The 19,132-nt window shown below is 38.9% G+C and overlaps 1 protein-coding gene across 3 annotated transcripts in view; it reads left to right on the forward strand.

Moving 5' to 3' along the window:
- odf2l (outer dense fiber of sperm tails 2-like) overlaps positions 1 to 15,963 on the forward strand; it is a 39,691-nt gene extending 23,728 nt beyond the window's left edge. For all 3 annotated transcript variants that reach the window (XM_012961510.3, XM_031900842.1, XM_002931646.5), the window contains 4 exons: positions 5,462 to 5,547; positions 5,822 to 5,984; positions 13,625 to 13,750; positions 15,809 to 15,963. In XM_012961510.3, the coding sequence (XP_012816964.2) occupies positions 5,462 to 5,547; positions 5,822 to 5,984; positions 13,625 to 13,750; positions 15,809 to 15,937 (504 nt within the window). In that variant the 3' untranslated portion in view covers positions 15,938 to 15,963. The remainder of the gene's footprint in view (positions 1 to 5,461; positions 5,548 to 5,821; positions 5,985 to 13,624; positions 13,751 to 15,808) is intronic.
- The last annotated feature ends 3,169 nt before the right edge of the window (positions 15,964 to 19,132 follow it).

The raw sequence follows: 19,132 nt of genomic DNA on the forward strand, positions 1-19,132 counted from the left end.
CCAAAGGTATCCATACATGGACTGACCTGTACAGTATGCCAACTGACTGGTCCAATGAATGTGAAGAGGAGTTGTAGCTCTTTTTGTACTTTATTTCAGTCAACCTCTAAAAATATTCCATCAGGCCATATAATACTCAACAATGTATATAACAAAGCAGAAATAGAGACTGCACTCAAGCTCCTGATAAAGGGAGGGAGTGCCCCCCTGAAACGTTGATTCTTTGTGGTACACTGGCATAACAAATAGGGTAAGCGCCCCCAGCTGAAATTTTGCTTGAGTGCTTTGTTCTGTACATTGTTGGGGCGCTGCAATACATCTAGGAGACTTTGCACCACAGAAAATTGTCTAAGGTGAGTGCAGCTGTGAATTTTTCACAGGATTCTGCATTTTTCAGCAGTATTCAGCCAAATCCAGGGTCCTGGCTGAACTGAATCCAAATCCTTAAAATCATGTGACTTTAAATCACAGACACACGGACGGTGAAAAATTTTCACTGTGCGGATGGCTCTTCCCCCCCTTTGTTAGCTTAATTTGCATATGCAAATTAGGATTCACATTAAGTCTGGTATTCGGCCGAATCTTTCACAAAGCATTCAGGGTTCAGCCAGATTCCAAAATAGTGGATTCAGTGCATCCATTCAGTGTTATCATTATTTTTGTGTTTATATCATCTTTCAAGACTTAACAATCCCAGAGGCTCCCATGGCAGTGGCTTTGAAACACAGATCCATATCAACGTGCATTCTAGACCACAAATCTCAAAACATTGTGAAAACACTATTATTTGTCAGTCCTGGCACCCTTATTTTGTTTCTCCTTAGGCTTATGTCACAGTGTTCTTTCACTACAGAGAAAAGGCCAATCTGTCCCATATGTGTGGGGACAGAAATGAATGAGATCCACCTGTCACTGCACTTCACAGGGTGTTTTTCTGCTAGATCAGTGCTGTCCAACTTCTGTTGTACCGAGGGCCGGAATTTTTCCGACCTACATGGTGGAGGGCCGATAATGGAAGCCAGTTTTGACCACTCCCCTTTTTGAAACCGCACCCACTTGAAACCACACCCATGTTATCACATGACCATACCCATATTAATGGTTGTAGTACAGCAAAAACCTGCCATACTCTGCCTGCCCTACCCTGCCTGTGTGCCATACTCTGCCTGCCCTACCCTGCCTTTGTGTGTGCTATACTCTGCCTTCCCTACCCTGCCTGTGTGTGCCATACTCTGCCTGCCCTACCCTGCCTGCGTGCCATACTTTCACTGTGTGTGCCATTCTTGGCTGGTTTGTGCCATACTTGGCCTGTGTGTGCCATACTCTGCCTGCCCTACCCTGCCTGTGTGTGCCATACTCTGCCTTCCCTACCCTGCCTGTGTGTGCCATACTCTGCATTTCCTACCCTGCCTGTGTGTGCCATACTTTCACTGTGTGTGCCATTCTTGGCTGGTTTGTGCCAAACTTGGCCTGTGTGACATACTCTGCTTGCCCTACTCTGCCTGTGTGTGCCATACTCTGCCTTCCCTACCCTGCCTGCGTGTGCCATACTTTCACTGTGTGTGCCATTCTTGGCTGGTTTGTGCCAAACTTGGCCTGTGTGTGCCATACTCTGCCTGCCCTACTCTGCCTGTGTATGCCATACTCTGCCTTCCCTACCCTGCCTGTGTGTGCCATACTCTGCTTGCCCTATGCTGCCTGTGTGTATGGCACACACAGGCAGCCTACAGTGACACAATGCTGGCACTGCTCCTACAGTCTGCACAATAACTATATATTAAAAAACTTTTTAATTGTAGTACCACCTCAGTATATGTTCTTTTTGTAGTGTGCAGGGAATATTTGTGGGTTTCTACTGCTCCTGAGGTGTGAACAGGGGAACAATGGGGGTGATTACAGCCTGAGCCTGAGGTGTGAACACTGCAGGGGGTGAACAATGCAGAGATTAAAAGGTGTGAACAACACAGGGGATTACATATTTAAACAATACAGCCTGATTACAGCCTGAATCTGAGGTGAGAACCATGCAGGGGGGGGGGGCAGTTAATCACAGTACTGATACCATTTAAAGCTTACACAAGAGTAAGCCATCAAAGCAGCCAGACAGGTGGGGGGCTACACAGAGGGGGGTCGCGGGCCGCCAGTTGGACAGCACTGTGCTAGATAATGCTTACATATACATTTTCTGTTTTAAATCTAACCCATGTGGTCAGTGATAGGCAGATCTCATTCATTCCTGTCACTTTGCACAAGGGATGGACACGGGGCAGTTCATCACTTTGTAACATAAACCTTGCCTTCAAAATTATTATTATACACACACAAACACATAAAGGTGTGATAGGTATGCTTTATCCATATTTCTAAAAGGAAGGTTTATACATGCTTTGATTTATCTGCAGCAGTTCTGTGTGTAGTAAGAGACATAGAAATACCTTCATTCTTAAAGTGGACCTGTCACCCAGACATAAAAACCAGTATAATAAAAGTACTTTTCAAATTAAACAACAAACCCAAATTAATTTTTATATTAACACATCCAAACCCATTATAAAGGCATTTAAAAATCCCAGCTGTCAATCATATATAGCCTGCCCCGCCTCTATGCCTACAAGTACTTTAACTTTCAGTTCAGCTCTCACTTTCCCCCTCCCTCCCAACCATCTAACTGTGTAGCCAGTGCATGGGTATGGGCATATGGTCCCCATTCTGGCATATACACAAGATTTTGGGGTAATACAAAGCTTGTCTTAATAACAGTGTCCACAAAATGGCACCTGCCTATTTGATGTTATTGTGTAATTCCAAGACTGAAGGAAACAAGATTTATAATATTTATATAGTGTAAGTGAAGTTTGTTTTGCTTAGCAAACACAATAGAAAAGAATTTTGAATTATTTCTTAGGGTGACAGGTCCCCTTTAAGAAAGTTTTACAGGTATGGGATTTGTTATCTGGAAACCCGTTATCCAGAAAGATCCGGATTATGGAAAGCCTGTCTCCCATAGATTCCATTTTAAGCAAATAATTCAGATTTTTAAAATTGATTTCATTTTTCTCTGTAATAATAAAACAGAAGCTTGTATTTGGTCCCAACTGGAGGAATTTTCTTACTAACAAACATTTGAAACAAGTGCCATATCCTTGTAGAAGCCAACTGTCTGTGTAAGCAGTGTTTGGATAGCTCTACTGTGCAGGATCCTCTTTACCTTCTGTATTGGTCAGTATCCTTATGTAATCTGTATGTTTAATACATACACCACTCTTTTGAACAGTGTTGTGGAATATGTTGGTGCTTTATAAATACCTGTTAAGCATACTTAAATAAAAAAAAAAATTAATTACTATCTATTTGCATTAAACTCGTATCTGGCCAATGAGCAACAGTTTTTCCTCCTAGCAACTATTATCTTTGTAGGGACATAGAAATATCACCTTTGTTAAGCCATATATATGTGACTGTGTGGGGTATCTGCCAGAGTGCCTTGTGTGCAGCTGTATCGTGATCACTCCATCATATTGGCTGCTATAGCACAACTGCTGGATTTAACAGGCTTCACCTTTAAAATATCTAACAGTTCAACAATTTAGGGTTATTTAGTATATGTCATTGCTTGTTTAATCTTTTATGAATGAGCAAAAATTATTTTACCTGATTCCTTAATTGCTTTGCTTGTCCTCCTTTTTGTTATAAATCATTAATGATGATTTAGATCATTTCCATAAATATATTAAAATAGTTTTATTTTCATGCAACACAGAAGTATTGTTATATTGGTGTAAATCATTAGATATAGTGAATGAGATTGAAAACAATAAATAAATAATAATAAATAAATAATCCTGGGGCAGTAGGCCTGGAATATAAGTTGCTTGCATTAAGGGAGATTTTAGACACACTTGTAAGTATTCAAGGATGGCAATATTTTTCATGTTCTGTAATATCTTGGATAAAGGTTAACCTTTAAGCCTTGGAAGGGGTCAGGAAGGCAATGTCCAGAAAGAAAGCTGATCACATCAGTGACATCAGTTAGAATGTTGTAGATAATGGGAATGAATAAGAATTTATCAGCATTGCCAAATTAGCTTGGCTATGGTACAGTGGAGATCCTGCTCATTTATTCAGTCCTGAATGTTAAAGAATAACATCTGTGCAATCTCTATATAAGATAAGGGTTGATTTTGCAAGGAGGAATAAAGCAAGTGTTTCAGCTAAAAGGCTATAAAACTGAGAGATTTAAGGAAGGGTTGGGATAGCAGAGCAGCTATGTGGAATCAAGACTGAGTGGACGATGATCAGATATAAATAGTAAAGCAACTATATCCTGTATTACAGAAGTTGAAGAGTTTGGTGAATATCTCAGATAAAAGAACATTTTTGTATTATTGCATGGCTTATTCCTTTAACTTGATTAGTATTATTGCAAATAGATGAGAGAAGAAAGCTTCAGAGATAAAGAAATCAAAATTAGAAAACAAGGGTTGGGGCATATTAAAAAGCATGTTAATGAGACACTAATATTTGGGGGGTTTGCTGATTTTTCTCTGTACAATTTAGACTTATGTATTTGAACCAAAATTCTATAAACAATAATTCTGAATTCAGCAACCATAGCATGCGATGAAACCACAAAGACAAATCCTTAGTAAATGGCATGATGTAATGGCTACAGACTTCACTGAAAACAACCCCCTGTAGCATTCTTGTTACTCCCATATCGCTACACAATACTTTGGAGAAGATTGTTTCTTTATTGCCTATAAACGTCATAAGGAGATGGAAAGGTTAAAAATTAGGCACCCCCCCCCCCAGCCATTGTTATCACTTATCTGATACCTCCTTTTAGGACCAGCCTGGGGTAGCTGCAACAAAGTGATCCTCTTCCTTCTACTGACTTTGTGCCACATGCGCAGTGGAGTAAAAAGCTGATCTTAAATAAAGTCGTCTTTTTCACTCTACTGCTCATGCGCAGGCCCCAGGATTCCAAAGATAGACCAGTAAAGGAAGAGGATTGCTTGGTCACATGAAACTAGTGCAGTTTTCTTAGGTATCAGGTAAGTGATTGCAATCACTGGGGCTGCCTAACATTTGGCACCCCCCAGTGCCTTCTCATTTAAAGAGATACTGACATAACTGACATACTAATCACCATGTCATCCCCAGGAATAGATTTCTGAGAAATAACTCATCTGTTCCTTCAAAAGGCAGGACTTTTGCAATAGAGCTACCCACATTTCTTGACTTATTTTAGATGCCAGGTTGCTGCCAGCCTGCTTTGTGAAATGAAAAATAATAATGAATTTTAGCTTCCCTTTATCAAGAGACACAACTGAGGTTGGTTTGGCTGCATGGGGCGCTGGATGTGTACAGGAGATATACTTGGTGTGCTCCCCCCCCCCCCCCGTTTTCACTCTCTATATGTTACATCAATGTATTGCACTCTTTTTGTACATTTCTCTAGGTTGACACTAATGAATATTTCTTGGGAAATGAGTCATTTAAAACGGAAAATGATCGTATTGCAAGAAAATGTGAAGAGATAGGAATGTAAGTATTCCTTTTACATATTGGGGATGAGTTATTTACACATCATTATTATTAGTCATCAGATGGCTCAGGGGGTAGCATTGTGCCCTTGCAGTTCTGGGGTTAATTCCAGGAATAAACTCCAGATCAAATTGACTGCATTGGGGCAGGGATGATGTGAATGATATATAATCTATGTAAAGCACAGTGGAAATGTGTAGCACTATATAAATGCCAGGCAATAAATACATATATACATACACCTTTAACATATTGATCTTTGTTCTGAACCTAGTAAATTAGAAAAGATGGTCATGCAGAATGAGCAACTTGAATTGAAATTAAAAGGCCAAGAAAGGGATCTACAGCAGAGTGAAGCACAACTTGAAAGCAAAGCCAAAGAATGTAACACTTTAATGAGACTTCTTGAGAATGCTGTGGAGGCGGGAAAAAAGCAGGTATTGCAAACATGTTACATTTTTTTATTGTTTGTCTTCTCATTGAATAAGACATTAGGTTTAACTCCCCATGTTTAGTAATGCTAAATAAGCCCAAGAAATGAAGTCGGCTTACATGAATCATTTAGTACCTTCTGTCTTCCAGTGTTGGAGACTGACATTTTTTACTCCCCACTTGCACAATAAGAATTGTGCATGGTCTCTTTAGGAGGAAGTGTCCTTTTTTTTTTCCACCATATTTTTTCTGAACCCAGCCAGGATAGCAACAGTTGAAGAAGCGAGAAGTGTTGTGCTTCTTTGCAATTAGAAAAAGGCAATCAGCCATCTGTATTTATGAGCTGTATGCCCATTAGCTTTTTTTGCTATGTCTAGGGATACAAGTATACAGTTTTATTTATACAGTATGAAAGGCAGCATCCATTCCATAGGTTATGGTTTATTCACAGCATCTTTCCATTGCCGCCACAATAACCAAAATCAAGGCTTAAAGAAAATAGTTTGGTTTTTTTTGTTTTTTTTTTTTTACATTTAACCCTTCCAAATCCTATGCATATGCTAGTTCAGATTCGGTTTGGTATTCAGCTTAATCCCTTACGGTGGATTTGGGGGTTCGGCGAACCCGAATAACTGGATTCGATGTATCCCTAGTAACAAAAGAAAAATGTCTTTATGCAGCAATATTATTAAACAGTACCAGCTTCTGTCTGAAGAGTCTTCTGGCAGGAATCAGTTGGAAGTTTGTTAGCTGGTAAACCTAATAAAAACCTTGTAAAACTGTGTAACTCTGAATGAATTAGAATAGGGTTCCTCAAACTTTTTAACCAGGAGGCCAGTTCATGGTCCCTCAGACTGTTGGGGGGCCGGACTAAACTCCCCCCCCCCCCCCTGTGTCCTCATATTCTGGCCTGCTCCCCGCTGCGTCCTCTGGCTCCCCCATGCATCCTCCCACTCCCCGCTGCTTCCTCCAGCTCCTCGTTGCTTCCTTGCATCAGATCATAGTGGGGGCCGGGAGAAAACTTGAGAAGAAACTTCAGTGATTTTAGTGCTGCGTATGCCATTCCACCGGCGATTTACATTATTGCCGGTGGGATGGCATTTCGGGGAGATTTGTCACGCGGCGACTTATCTCCCCATCTGCCACGGCCCTTAGAGGTTGGGAGGATAGCTAGTCTCTGCTGTTGTGCCATTTATTACACCGATCAGTTGTCTTTATCTAAATAATGTCCCACAATTAAGTTTCTTTCCTGCTGCTTGTAATTGGCTTATAAACACAATGGGAGCCCCCTGGGAGGTGTCAAGGGGCTTTTGGCCAGACTGACCGTAAAGCAACGGCTTCTCAGGCAAGGCATGGCCTTTGTTGAACACAAATATGAAATATACAAGTATCTATTCTTGAGTTTTATTTAGTTAATTATTTAATTGATAGAGAAGATTAAAACAAAATGATATAGTCACCGTGTAGTGTACTGGAGGCAGCTCCATGATATAAAGGAGAAACAAGCCTATAACCTAATTATTGGGTTTTGTGATGCAAAGCCTAGGTGTGGTTCACAATAGATCAGAATTATCAAATGTTTTTAGAACCAATAAAGCTATACAGCTATACTTGCTTAGATACTTTAAGCATACCTGGTTTAGAACTCTCTAAACTGCATACTGTTTTGTGACTCTAAAGATGAAGACACAGGGAGCTACTAGTAGCAGCTACTTGTCATGGCTACAGAAATAGACAATGCTGATCATTTACAGATAGGTAGCTCTGTGTGTCTTCACCCTAAAGCAAACAAGCAGTTAATCTTATTTTCAATCTCATGGGGTGTCTTACAAATTAAAAAAATCGGTATTTCAGGTGTTGGAAGAGAATCATATATGTAACGATATGGCAGAAATAAGAAACATGATATATGATATTATTCTTCTCCTTAAAGAGGATCTGTCACCCTAAGAAATAAACATTTCACACATCATGCACCTGAGAGATCTGTATGTAGACTTAAAGTAGAAGGAAAGGTAAAAACTAAGTAAGCTTTATCAGAAAGGTCTATGTAAATACAGCCGTAAGCACTCACAGAAACGCTGCACTGACTTCTCTGAAAAAAGATTTCTTGTGTCTGTAATTCCTGTGCCACAGACACGCAGCTTTCTGCTCTCTCCTGCTCCCCCCTCCTTCAAGAATGCTGAGAACTCACTCCCCCCCCCTTAGGAATGTGGATCTGAGCCAATCAGCAGGAAGCTGACTCTTAGGGGCAGATTTACTAATGCACAAATGGACCGAAAGCATCCGAACGTGTATTTTCGTAATGATCAGTATTTTTGCGACTTTTTCGTCGCCGTTGCGACTTTTTCGTATGTCCCGCGATTTTTTCATTGCGGTTACGACTTTATCGTATATTTTCCATGACTTTTTCGTTGCCGTCGCAAAAAAATCGGATTGGTTTTTCTGCCGTTTACAATTGCTCAATATGAAAAAATCGCGACGTCAACGAAAGTCACGCAAAATACGATAAAGTCGTGACGGTGATGAAAAAATCGCTCAAAATACGAAAAAACCATGACGATGAAAAAGTAGCAAAATTTTCGTTTCCAATGCGATTTTTTCCCATTCGGGATTCAGATTCGTGGATTAGTAAATGTGCCCCTTAGTCTAGCTAACTGAGCATGTTCACTTGGTCTGGGTGTCTGTGCAGGAGTGAGGCATTATGGGAACTTTCTTTACACAGCTCAGCGTTTTTTCTTCCTGTTTGGCTTCTGATCTTCTGAACAGGTGAAGTATGGGGAGACTTAAGGGCACTATTGAGACAACTGAAGGTATGCCTGCAGCTTGAGATTAACTCTTTACTAGCCTTTCCTTCTCCTTTAAAGGGTCAGAAGGGTTTTTCAGTAACACAGAAATGTGTCGGGTTTTTTTTCTTTTGAGTACCCTGTACTATATATAATGTAATAGTGCTGTCAGCTTTGCCAAGTATGAGAATTATTATTCAGAAAAGCTCTGAAATAAGGTACAGTGAAATTTTCATTTTACATACTCTGATTTTAAGTTTTCCTTCATTTTAAATTTTTTTTTGTGGTCCTACCAATATATAATGCAAAACGCATTTCCCTGATTTTACACTATTTTTTCTGGTTTCCTGAAAAAGATAAAATGGTGGTCCTTTTTTAGTTCCATTTTCAGGGTTGACCTATTTAAAAGTCTTCATTGTTGATATAACAGTGCTTAATGTTAACTATGCTAACATCAATTCTTAAAAAGAGCAATACAATCCTATTGCTTTTACTATGATGTAGGCAGAGATATTTCAGTGAGACTTTTCAGTTCATGTTCATTATTATATGTTCATTATTTTTGGTTGTTTTTTTAATTATTTAGTTACACAGTTTGGAGTTTTAACAAGAGACTGGAAAATGAGCAGGAGAGGGCCTAAATAAAAACATAAGCAATAATAACATTTCATCATCACAGTGCAATATGTTTTATGGCTGTTGGAGTCATTGACCCCCATTGAAAAGTGGGAAAGAGGCAGAAGGAGAAGGCAATAATCCTGCTGACACCATAATAATTAACTGCCCAAAGGGGCTTATAGCAAGAATGTGTGAAGTGTGAATGCACATGGAAATAGATCATCAGTTTTTCCTATTTGGATTTATTGTAGATGTTATGGGGAAGACGCTCCCCTTGTTTTAAATAATGTTGTGTATGATATTGGGTGTAAATTTAATATAGTTTGAAGATATTCTAAGCCTATTGCTAGTGATCATTGAATCTGTCCCTGTCTGGAAAATTTGCAAAACGGCAAAAAATTTGCAAGATTGTGAAAAATTTGCAAAATGCAGTTACCGTGCAACTTTTTTGCCATGCGCAACTGTTTTTGACACAATCGCAATGCGATTGCAATGACTTTTTTTTTCTTGACAAAATTTTCTGCCCGTTTCGTGAAAAAATCTGCCAATGGCAAAATGCGGAATTTCACTGTGAATCCATGCCTGGCAAATAAAAGTTCGCTCATCACTGCGTTTTGCATAAATAAATGCACATTTTCCTATAAAAGATATTGGTATTAGCATGCCTAATATGTTCCCACTTTAGTTTCTCTTTTTTTAACTTTAATTCAGAAATATATTTGGGATCTGTGCACCTCCTTAATAATTTGGGAATTACCGACGACAATTGCTATATAAAGAGTTTTTGTAGAAGGCGGCAAATAATTCAGAAACTATAAAAACTAAAAAATTAAGACCCATTCAAAAGTTGCTAAGAATAAGACAATCTATAACATGCTAGAAGTCAAGTAGGTTATTTTGTAGACTTGCGTTATGTTCCAATTACAATACCTGGAGTACCATTTCCAAATGGGAAAATTGCTGTAACCACTAAACCTTGAATGAGAAAATGCATGAAGTTCTGTGAAGTTAAAATGTGGTAAATATTTACAATTGAGAACACCGTTATGGCAGATTCCCCAGGCCAGAGGTGCTCACAGATGCACCTGTTTAGAGCAACATAGCTTGTGCCTGTATATTTAATTATATGTGATTAAACTACAATCACTGTGGCCACCTCTTATGGGGCCATTTAATAATTGTTTTTCAAATATAGATTTTTAGTGCTAAAAGTAGTGGGAAAAAAGTCGAGAATTTTTTAAGAGTTACTATGCGCCCAAACGACTAAAAATCCAAATCCATCAATTTGCCAGCTAAAACTTGCCTAGACCATGTAGAAGTCAATGGCAGATGTCCCTTTCCTGAAAGGATCCTTCTTTTGCCTTGAAAATTTAGAGGTTTCAGATTTGGAAAAATACAAGTTTTGGAGCTACAATTTGAAAAAGTAGTAGTTTCTGCGACTTTTTCCCCCACACACAATTTTTGGTTGGGATTTTTTAGTAATTTTTTAGTAATTGAATTTTTAAAAATATGAAGTGCTAGAGTTTTAGTAAATCTGACCCATAGTCTCAAGCTGTCATTCTTATTCCCACAAAAACCATTGCTTACTGGACATGTTTGAAAAATAAATAGTATATTTTATTAATGTTTTAGGTCTTTACTAGTAATTTGCAAGCTATGAAATCATTACCAGGCTGCTGGCAGTCCCCTGGCATCCATGTGCATAAACTGCATGCATTTCATTAGAGCAGGGTGAATGGGTGCATTGCTACTAGTTGGTACATTTTTTGTCCTGACTTTTCCTTATCCAGTTCTGTCAATTTACTGCTTATTTTTTATGTATTTCCTTTCTATTGCAAACCTGGCTGAATGAGCATTTACTGTCCATCCCACATAGAATCACATTCACAGAGCCCTCACTGTCTGAAATAAAAATGATATCCTTTGTGCCTGCAGTCCTTTCCAACCTGGAATTTACATGAAATTTACGAGGCGGTATCTTGTGTTTTCATGTGGTTGCCCATAGAATTTATTGGTGCATTTAGGAGCATTTTTATTCATGACAAGCTTTGGAGAAATTCCATAGGACCTGGCTACCACTGCATAGTGAGCTATGTCGGCCATGGCAAAGAAGGCATAGGGAGATCTACTGAATGTCCCTGCAAAATGGGGGTTATAGTCTGTTGCCCAGTGCCTCTGGGTTGTACAACATAAGTGTGGTTTTACACAGAAAAACAAGGTATTAAAAATTTACTGCCATTTGGCATGCTCTAGAAAGCTGTATAAGTGCTTAACAAATGCAAGAGCTCCCGTTACTGGTCTGTATGAATGATACATTGGCAGAAGAAGAAAAATATACACTTAGGGGTGGGAAAATGTGTGCCAGGAAAATCCACTCAAAAGGATAGGGTAAGGAATGCGCCCTACCAAGTAATTGTAGCTGATTCCTTTATAAGGTGAACTTTCATGAAAATTTTATTTTAATATGAACCATAGAAATGAGACACTTTCTAAATATGATCTATTTAAAATTCGATGCCATTCCTGAAATAATAATGTTATTCTTCAGTATCCCCCTCTCGGACATCTGTCTGTCTTCTGTATGTCAGATTTTGATTGACTGGTCAGATACATATGTGTGTGCTCCATTTGCCATCTGACTCTGGCATAACGCTGCATGTAGACAGACTGATTACTGAGGGGGTGATTGTGAAGGCAGATGTGATTATTTGCTGTTTCTGCAAACGTTTTGTAATGTTCCAACCCTACAAAAAGCACTGTGCTGCTTCTTGATCCCTAAAGTAATCTGGCATTCTTTGTGAAATAAAGGGTTTGCTTTACCTGGATACTGTAGTTAGCAATACTGGTATTGATATGCCATACTGAATGTATGAATGAAGGGAATGATATATCCCTACCTATATATGACTGCTTTTGCTTACTAGTGTTGCCTGTCTATCTAGAGAAAAAAAAATATATTATGCTTGCATGATATATTTCTTCTGGATTTTTTGGGTTAGCACCTAGTACAAGTTGAGTTTGGAAGGTGTCGATATACACAATATGTCATATATGTTGTGTTTTCATGTGTGTGTGGCATATGTTGCTTGTCTCTCTTCCACTTTTCAACCAGTCGTAGCATTCCATCTGCACTGGCTTTGCATTGGAGGATAAATTGTGACACATGTTGGAGAGCTGGCATTAATATGAGTAGTGCTCTCAGGGGGTCTTCAGCGATAATGCAACATCCTGTTACAAATTCTTTTTTTTTTTTTTTTTTTTTTTTTTGGAGGGGATGCCATTTTGCTTTTTTTGTAATGCTGATAAATCCCTTTTGCATGCTGTAATAATAGAGAGCATCATTCTCTTATAAGTCCAGGGTGGAAAAAAAATGCAGTAATATTTTTTAAAAGCATGTAGTGGTATGTTTTTCATTCCCACTAGGGGTTTCAGAAATATGGCAGGCCCCCACATAGAGTTAGCAGCCTAATGCAGAGCATGTGCAGGGAGGTCAAGACTCCAGAGAATTAAGGGTATCATAGAGGACTGAACATGCTATTTGTTATATATGTGGCTTACAAGAACAAATAGAGCAGTGCATAAATAGCCACCTTACTCACTCCAAGTATCGCCAAACCAAGAGCTGAACACAAAACAATGGAATATGTAGGCGTATGAGTTGGTGCAAAATGTTCAGACTGATATTAAATATCCGTGATGGTTTTATATTTTCAACGTTATGTGAGGTCACAAACTTTCAAGGTGGTAAAGTCTCCTCTTCCTCTGGTACAAATGTGGGCTCCCAGGAGAGGAAGAATTTTAACAAAGTGGTCGATGGCAGAGTAGCTGAGCCATTGATAAACACTTGTTGGGCATATACTTATTGATGCTGGCCAATATATGTTTAGGGTTATGTTAGATATCAGTTGGGGTTACACATGATCTTTGGGTGAATATTATCAGATTGGCCCAGTTAAGTCACCGCCAAACATCAGCAGATCTTCTTGTGTGTCCCCAGCTTTTTCTGCTAGGTCAGTTACTTTATCTGAATAATTACATGTGAGTTGCATTAAATTTACATTGAACTGCAGATGAGGGTTATTTATTATCTTTCCTTTAAGCAATATCGTTTGATCTGTCTTTCTATGCATTAGCCATCTGGTGCATTACGTAATCCATTCACGCTTTAGCCTATCTGCAGACTTAGTATCAATGATTCTATGTTTCTGCTATTGAAACTGCTGTTTGTATTCAAAATACAGATTTCCGAAGAAAACAATAAAGTATTGTCAAGCGAGTTGGCTCTTAAGCGGAAATTGCAGAGCCTTGAAAGTGAGCTGAAAAGGAAAAAAGCAGAACACAAACAGCTTGCCTGCACATTAAATGCTGTAAGTAGAAAGATTTTGTTGTTGGTTCATTTAAATCTTGCACATAAGGTTACAATTGGAACATTGGCCTTTATAATAAACCCCAGATATTGTTTTTCAATAGAAAACTACATATTAGTTTCAAACACCAAAAATAAGCCACGTGCCAATAAAGTTTTACATCCCTATAAGTATTTACATATCATATCCTTATTTCTCTTGTCTGATCAGTAAATAGCTCCTGTTTTGGTAAGCCCTCACAATTTATTTCTGGCTATTATAAAGCTTTTGTAGCAAGTATTTGTCATTACAAAGACAATAGTTTTTTTCCTAGATTTGTGTTACAATCTGGTGTGTGTGCATCATTTGCTAAAAAGAAATATAAATATGTTAGACCTTTAAAAGCTCCATGATTAAGCTCTGGGTGTTTCAGGGTCTGGGTGTTGCAACAGGTCAGCTACCTGCAAAAATTGTAAGTTTGGTAACAGCAGACGGATGCAGTTAGGAGTGCAGGTCTGTCCATTGGGATATGGATTGCAAATCAGGCTTCTTTGCCTCTTCCTGTCCACAGATGACAGAATTAACATTATTGTGGAGGGTGGCAAGTAGCAGATTGGGTAGCAAGAGCATAACATCAATGTTGGACCATTGGCATAGCCCGATCTTTCAGAACAAATGCACTGCTAGGTTGCTGGTAGTCACAAAAAGCAGATTTATGCAGTATATATTGGTGGGACCACACAAACACAGTGCAAAATGAAGGGTGAGAACATTTAATGAATTACAACTTTTTCCATGCATTTCATCCAGTCTCAAAAATGTCTTTGTGTTCAGTATGTGTTTAGGTAGAATTAAACCTGCACTGTAATTTAGGAACATGTATGCAACACTGTTTCTGTCTGATAACCTTCTCCTTGAGCAAGCTTTTCCTATCATTTCTGCTCTTGGGTTGGAGATATCATAATACAGGGACACCCAAGAATCTCATCTTGAGAATGATGGCCATTGCTATTACTGAAGAGACTTAGTTCCTTTTATTACATAACCCCATACATATGCCCAGATTCAGTGACCAATAGCAGCCAATCAACTGGTGGCATTTACTGGTCACCTGTTTAAAAGCAAAAATCTTATTGGTTGCTATGGTCTACTGCTTCTGGGCAAATTGAGTGCCTTTTATTACATATGGGGGCATGACTGCCCTTCTTGCCCAAATGTTACCTTTAAGTGATCTAAGTATTTCCATTCTAAGGCTGGTCAGCAACATCCTGACACTTTCCAGATGTTTCCTATCCAATCACTGGAGGCAGCAGGCAGCCCACACTAAAGTGGAAGTGCTTAATAAAATGAAAAGAGTCCTCCATATGGACTTTTCATGAACCAGTACTGAGGGGAAATTATTTAACAACATATGGCAACTTTAGGATCTATTTTATTTCACATAGGGAAGCAATCACATTTGTCACTGAACATACAATTGGCAATAACGCCATTTCAGGGGTGGTGGAGGGTAGAATGACACACTAATACGGAGTATTCCAGGGGCCATGTTTTTCTGGAAAGTAAAGTAACACGCAGGTAGACTTTTTGAAGCTATATATGTTTCTAGTAATGATAGACCATTAAAAGCCTTTTTTTAAAAGCCGTATTCCCAGTTGACTTTTTAGCTTTCTTTGCAGCAAACACAAATAGAATAAATTGTTGTTGTGCTCAAAACTGGCCTGAACCCCCCATTACTACCTCCCAGTCTTGTCCCACTTGCCACTTGTCAGCATTTTCAAGCAGTTTAAAAGAAAAAGATCCTAATTCTTGAATATCTGGCTTTTTTCTACTAAATATAGAACATGATTCTGAAGGCTGACTACCCCTTGGAGTAGTGCTGTTTATTAATATGACTTCCAACATACTGTGGGTCATTTATGAACCCTGGGCAAAGTTGCACCTGGGCAGTAACCCATGGCAACCATTCAGATGATTGATTTCAACCTACAGCTGGCTGTAAAAAGCATTGTCTGTTTGCATATATTGTTGGGGGTGCTTTTGCCTCTGTGCTTTCTAACATGTGTTGTGCTTTTGCAGTTTGAGAGAACCCATAATCTTCGCTTGGAGGAAATAAGGCACAGCCTTGAAATGACTGAGAGTCGAAACAAAAGCATCCAGAGTTATGTCCAGTTTTTGAAAACATCTTATGCCGCTATGTTTGAATGAAATAAACAGGTTTTCTTAATCAACAAGTACATTGTCTAGATACTTCTTTATTAAATTATAAATGCATGCCAGAGAGAGCAGATTATGTGCCCAACATCCCAAACTACTGTTTATGCACATAGGTACTGGTTATGTATTTCTCTGAAATCACTTTACTGGCAGATCCGCTTGGTTGTTTTACTAGATTGATTTTATTCAGCCATCATGTTTTTATGTGTGTGTTTCCACTACTATTCACACACTATTGCATGGATGCTTTCAATTCCTTTTGGCAACCCCATGCCATTTTATAAAAAGAAAACATAAGTGTACCTTTTGGCACATGGCCTGCAAAGATGCAACTGTTTTTCATTAACAGTGCAAAATATATATCTGGTACATGCTCATCTATCTCATGTTCCTATCCATCAGCAGAATGTATTCCCATGGTTAAAGATCTGCACAGGATCAAGATTAAGTATAAAGAGGAAGGCAAGAAATCATGCCAGCGACTAAAAGACAGTTAACACTAAAAAGTAAAAATAGGTTACGAAAATAGGTTAGCATCTCAAATAAATGCTATCTGGCGTCATCACTCAGATTGTATGTGTGGTTTTTATACTAGAGTGTGTAGTTTCAACCGCTTAGGTTCGCCAAGTACTTTTGTACTTGCCTGCCATACAGTAAAAGGGAATTGTGTAACCACAACAGAATCCTGCATTAAAAATTCATTTTTCAATACCACAAACACATTTTTATTATTTAATTTTGAAATTTCACATATTCTTCATTTCCCAGGGTGCCACAGCCATGTGACCTGTGCTCTGATGAACTTCAGTCACACTTTACTGTACTGCTGCAAGTTGGAGTGATATCACCCCCCCTCCCAGCAGCTGATCAGCAGAACAAAGGGAAGGTAGCAAAATAGCAGCTCCCAGTAGATATCAAAATAGCACTCAATAGTAAGAAATCCAAGTCCGGTTTGCGACTCCTCCAGTTACATGGGAGTAGTTACTACAGGTGCAAATGGTAATGTGATAAACTGTTTGGATAGCAGTCAGTTCTGGTGTCACTACAGGTGAAGCAGACAGACAAACACTGTAAACATGGTCATACATGTGCTGATACGCTCCTCGCCCCAGTGGGATTTTTGAACCTGTCTGGTCTACAGCTGGCTGATTTTTAGCCAGAAATCAGTCAGGCAGGCCTGTCTGAGGGTCCCATACATGGGCAGATAAGCTGCCAACTCAGACTATGGCCAGCTTAACTTGTGGTTGATTTGTTGGCATGGCAGGTAAGACTTGCCTGCTCCGTTCTGGCTCTCAGCTATACAGGAAGTAGGAGCATGAACAGGGAAATAAATCACAATAAGACAAATGGCCAGACAGTAGTAATAGCCATAACCTATATTTCCACACAAGCAGAGGTTTCTACAGTTAAATGTGTAATTGGCTGTCTTGTACTCAAATATATGAATTTTTCTAGAAGATTTTGACTTTAGTAAAGATACAGCTCCCCATGTTAATGCACCCTATTTGGAAACAAGAGTTTGTGATATCCCTATGCTAAGTTCAATGAATAGGGCTTATGCTGAACATATATTTTGTGTATGACACATTTATGAAATCCACTACATTTTTTATTATTAAATTATAATTTGACAAATAATTTCTATTATTTCTCTTACAGTTCTTTTATATTTAATTAATTAATTATTATTTCACCATCAGTCCCTGGTTTAAGCATGTAAGAGTACCTGAAAGGATTAAAAGAATCACATATGATTACATTTGTATCTTTAATATATGTTTCTCAAGCTATTTCACCTAACACTAGCAGTACACAGGGATGTAGTAGGAAGTGGGGAACACTGCACACACTGATTAGCAATAAAGCAATTAAAATGGATAAAACATTAGTTTGAAGGAGAGCTAAACTCCCCTGGGTAGAAAAGCTCCAATCAACTTCCCTCCATCAGCTCACCTCTCCCACCCTGCACAGTCTATTTCATAGAAAAGTGCTCCTATTTGAACAGATGAAATTAAAATGCAGCACAGCAGAGATTGCAGGCGCCATCTTCTAATCCTCTTCGTACCTCTTTGCCGACACTGAGCCTGCAGGAGTAGGAGCAGTTACAGCTAATTCCGCTCTAGCTCCAACTGCCCAGGCTCGTGTAGGCTCTGTGTCAGCGAAGAGACATGAAGAGGATTAGAAGTTGGCGCCTGCAATCTCTGCTGTGCTGCATTTTAATTTCATCTGTTCAAATAGGAACACTTTTCTATGAAATAGACTGTGCAGGGTGGGAGAGGTGAGCTGATGGAGGTTGATTGGAGCTTTTCTACCCAGGGGAGTTAATCTCTGAATCTGTCCTGTTTTACTTTGCCAAAAATTCAAACAACTGCAAATTTTTCCATACTGTGTGACTTTTTTTGCTGCCATAGGAGACTATGGGTGTTTTTTTCTTGGCAAAACCTGGCAAAAAATTCCACTCATCACTATTAGACAACCATCATATGCATACAATGTTACACACAGGTTTCACCAGTACTTTTTGCTGTGTTACAGGAGCAGATACAATGGGAAACTGGTAAGTTCCCCACCCCCGATGTGACCCCCTGTGAAGTTCCACATGCTGAACATTGCAAATCCTGCCCAAGCCTGCAAGTGTCTTTCTTTTTGCCTGGAATGCAAAACAAAAAAGCAGTAGCTGTGATAACAATGCTTGCTTTGTTCCGCACACACATACATGAGTTTTTTCACATATTGACAGAATTTAATATTAAAGGAATGTGTCCCCTTCCCTCAGTTATGACTTTGCCACAGTGCCCTTTAGTGTCAGATTGCACAACAGAATGAAAATGTTTTATACATTTGTCTCCACAAGAGTAGAACATGTGTTTTTGTGTTGGGAAGATTTTCCATTTTTTAGTGTGGTTTTCATATTAAGGAGCCAATGCTGTTTTAAAGGAAAACTATACTCCCAAACAATTTAGGTCTCTATAAAAATATATTGCATAAACAAGTTCATATGTAAGTTCATATTATTAGGATTCACAGTGCACACAAACAAGCCAAGGCACACATACAGTGGTGTGAAAAACTATTTGCCCCCTTCCTGATTTCTTATTCTTTTGCATGTTTGTCGCACAAAATGTTTCTGATCATCAAACACATTTAACTATTAGTCAAAGATAACACAAGTAAACACAAAATGCA

This window comes from Xenopus tropicalis, chromosome 4, assembly GCF_000004195.4.
Source record: "Xenopus tropicalis strain Nigerian chromosome 4, UCB_Xtro_10.0, whole genome shotgun sequence".
Taxonomy (NCBI): Eukaryota; Metazoa; Chordata; class Amphibia; order Anura; family Pipidae; genus Xenopus; species Xenopus tropicalis.